Genomic DNA, 3,646 nt, shown 5'->3' on the forward strand with positions numbered 1-3,646 from the left:
GACCCCCAGAGGAGCTGGGGGCGATGCCCCAGCGTGGGAGCCGGGTAAGACCTGGGGGCTCCGGACCCTGCTTCTGGGGTGGGGTTCAGCCCCCTGCCAGGGCGGGCTGGGGGGTACAGGGGGGCAGGACCAGCACAGGGACACACACGGAAGGAGAAGCCTCTTTACTGTCATACAGGGAGGTCCAGGCACCAGCGCAGGCTCAGCCCTTTGGCCCGAGGAGCTGCTGCGGTAGCCACCCTCGCACCAAGGGACAGCAGGACGCCCCCGGACCCTCTGCGGGGCTGGATGTGGCCAGTGGGTTTAGCCCCTGCACTGCACTCCGCCCTGGCACAGCAAGTTCACTGATGGCATGTGATGCCAGGACGTGGACCCTCGCCTCCTGTCCTGCCGGTGTGGGATCCATGGGGTCGGTGCACATCGGTCAAGAGGAGCGCAACCCCCTCACAGGCTGCGCTCCTGGCTCAGGCGCTGCTGCAGGAGGTCCCAGGCCTTCTCCACCTGCCAGAGAATCCACATGGGGCAGCACCTCAGAGCCCACGGCCAAGCCAGGGACAAGGCGAGTAGCACCAAGGCACAGGCAGGGGCATCACATGAGGGTCCCATGCTCCCTGTCCCTTCCCTGCTGCATTTACATCCCCGAATTCATCCCCCATGGCCATGCCCGGAGGCAGCCTCAATGGGGAGCAGCACCCCATGCATGACCCAGGCACAGCACTGAGCCCTCCATCATGGTCACCCGCCTCACCCTTCGCCGCCCGAGGCAGACCCCAGTGCTGCAGCCAGCCCGGGGCTCACCTGCTTGCGGGTGACGTCCGGCTCCCAGAGCGTGCACAGCACCACCTGCGACTGCTCCACCCTTTGGCTGTTGGTCATCTGGCTCTGCAGCCGGCTGCGAGCAGCCTCCTCGCTCAGCCCGTCCCTGGCCATGATGCGCTTCACAGCCTGGCAGGACCAGAGGGGACGCTCAGGCGCTCGGTGGGGAAGCCGAGAACCAGCCCCAGCAGCAAGCGACGGGCCAAGGGGCATCACCCACCTCTTCCTCCGGGATGATGGCCGTCCACACCTCATGGACCATGTCTTGCCAGCCAGCCTCCAGCAGCACGGCAGCGTCCAGCACGCACACGGCCTTTCCTACGGAACGAGGCCATTCCTCATTACCTGGCAATCGCGAGGCAGCGCAACTGCTCCTCGGGATCCAACCCAGCCAGTCCACTTATACTGGTGGAGTCACGTCTTCCTGCAAACTGGCAGCACAGATGCTTTACTGCTGAGCCAAAGAACTTCACGTGGAAAAGACAGCAGCAGGCAGAGGTTACATTTGCTTAAAGGGCACGCCTGGGATGGCAGGTCTCCCGGGCACGGCAAGCCAATGCCTTCAGCCAAATGCCTATCAAGCTACCAACAGCATCTCCCAAGAGCTGGAAAAATTCTGCTCCCAGAAGGAATGAACACCAGCTTACTGCTGGAGCACACCACCAAAAAATGAACTTGGAAGTCATGTGGGAAAGGGAAAGCCACCTCCACCCACCCTCCTTCAGAGCAGGAAGCTTGAGGTAAGCCTGTCCTCGCTGCAGGCCCAGCTCAGAGACGTGACAGTGAAGATCCCCAGCAAGCTTCCCCGCAGAAGTGGCTGGGGGTCTGAGCACGGAAGATACAGTGCTGCCAAAAGCAGCAGATTCCCAGGGGCTCTGGGTCATGGTGTGCTACACAAGACCACGCACCCAACTCCCACCTTTGTGCTGCAATGGCAGCCACCCCAGTTACCTTGAGCATCTGCCTCCCTTATCTGCTCCTTGACCATCTGGGCCATCTCAGGCCACACAATGTCTGTGAGACTCTTCAGTCGCTCCTAGAAAGGACCATGACGGGATTCGGTTACTTGCCCTCAGAACCCCTGGGAAGCCACCAAGGGGATCGCTGGTGGCAGTGGCAGTCACAGAGGGTACCCAGAACTTGCTGAAGCATAGGGGTGGACCTGGCCCATCGCCTGCCCGCTAAGTGCAAGGAAGGAAAGCTCCACGCTGGCCAGATGCTCCCACACCTGCTGATGGGGTCAAGGCTCGTTTTCCTATTACTTTCCTTGCCCTGCCAGACACAGCAGAACCTTGGTCTGCGCTTTGCAAAGACCCACCCAGCAGGGCAGCGAGCTCCCCACACAGCAGCACCCACGCGAGACCCATCCGTCTTGGGGGCAGCCCCTTGAGTTGCCTTTCACACTTGAGCTGGGGCAGCCCGCAGGACCTGAGGGAAGGGCTGAGCACTGGCCTGGCCAACAAAGCCAGGCACAGAGGGTCAGGTTTGGCTACCGCACCACCAAGCTCCACTGGCTACAAGCCCAAACGACGCAAGGGTCAGAGAGCACCACCTCCGCATACGTCAGGGCTGTTGCTCCGTGCTGGGTGAAGGACAAGCGTGGGACAGAGGGGACAGGGAGGCAGCAGCAGCTGCTGGGGCACAAGGAGCGTGTCCAGCACGGCTGCTGACGGCTACAGAGACAGGATCTCCGTGTCCTGCCCTGTCCGTACGTCACTGCCAGAAAGTACAGTCAGGAAGGCGTCATCAGCTCAAAGGGCTGAAAAATAAAAGGCCTCAGCAAAGATGGAGAGCTCCCCGCTCACGAGATTAAATATTGACAGTCTCTGTGCTGCTCTTACCTGGTTTCCAAACACTTTGGCCCCAAGGACTTTCCTGTTAATCGTCCCATCTTCATTCAAGATTTCTGCAAGACAGAAGCAGAACAGGCTTGGGAGGAATGAATCCAACTCACTGCCCTGCGGCAAGCCTAGGTCAGAGCGAAAGGAGAGCACGGGGCTCTCAAAGGGATCCAGAAAGGAGCTGTAGGACCTGACCTGGCAGCTCTTCACCTTACTCCAGAAGAGGACAGGGAGGAGCTTTTCCTAAACAAGCCCGGTTTATCCTTCCACACCAGCCAGTTTACAGTAGCTCTGGCATGGGACATGCAAGACTTGGGGAAGGCAGTGGTTTGCCCCACTCGGGGCCAACCATCACGGAATCGGCTACAGAGCCCTATCTGGGTGGCGTGGAGCCCCAAAACCCACAGGGAGGGAACGGAGCACAAGCCAGGACGGCTCCCTGGGACGCTAGGATGATGGTGCACCCGTCCCTCCTCTTCCTCCTCCCAGTCTTCCCTGCAGCCCTTGGTGGCTCTACCTGCCCCAAAGGCTGCCACCACCTGCTTGTAGGCAGGGCCACCGGGGACATAGACGGCGTGGCCCAGCTTGTCAGCGTCGATGAGGAATGCTCCCAGGTGCCCCAGGAGTTTGGCGATGGAGGTTTTCCCACTCCCGGTTCCTCCAGTCAGGCCGATCACGTACGGGCGCGAAGGCAAGGCAGGGTCTTGCTAAGGGAAGAAGAAAAGCTGTTGCCAGCAGACGGACGAGGCAGGCTCTGCTGGAGAAGGATCCCAACCACCCGGCCTGGAGATGGGCATGAAAGGTCCCGGCCCTGCAGAGCAGGAGCCTGCTCCTGCCGGGAGCCAGTACAGGCAGCAGGCAGGCAGCCCTCCGAAACTTGTCCCCCTGCAGCAGGGGGCTGAGCTGGCTCTTCAGCTCCCAAGGCTGCCACCCCTCCTTCTGGGGACATTGCTCCCATTGCACCCCGCTGCTCTCCCAGCAGCCCCCCT

The 3,646-nt window shown here is 61.2% G+C and overlaps 1 protein-coding gene across 1 annotated transcript in view; it reads right to left on the bottom strand.

Moving 5' to 3' along the window:
• Nucleotides 1-13: 13 nt before the first annotated feature.
• Nucleotides 14-3,646, bottom strand: part of COASY (Coenzyme A synthase) — a gene marked incomplete at its 5' end in the record, with an annotated part of 4,932 nt that continues 1,299 nt past the window's right edge. The window contains 6 exon segments of the mRNA XM_035903484.1: nt 14-501; nt 799-945; nt 1,037-1,134; nt 1,768-1,852; nt 2,658-2,722; nt 3,175-3,387. Coding sequence (XP_035759377.1) covers nt 445-501; nt 799-945; nt 1,037-1,134; nt 1,768-1,852; nt 2,658-2,722; nt 3,175-3,387 — 665 coding nt within the window.

Source organism: Egretta garzetta, unplaced genomic scaffold (assembly GCF_000687185.1).
Source record: "Egretta garzetta isolate BGI_Z169 unplaced genomic scaffold, ASM68718v1 scaffold100, whole genome shotgun sequence".
Classification (NCBI taxonomy): Eukaryota; Metazoa; Chordata; class Aves; order Pelecaniformes; family Ardeidae; genus Egretta; species Egretta garzetta.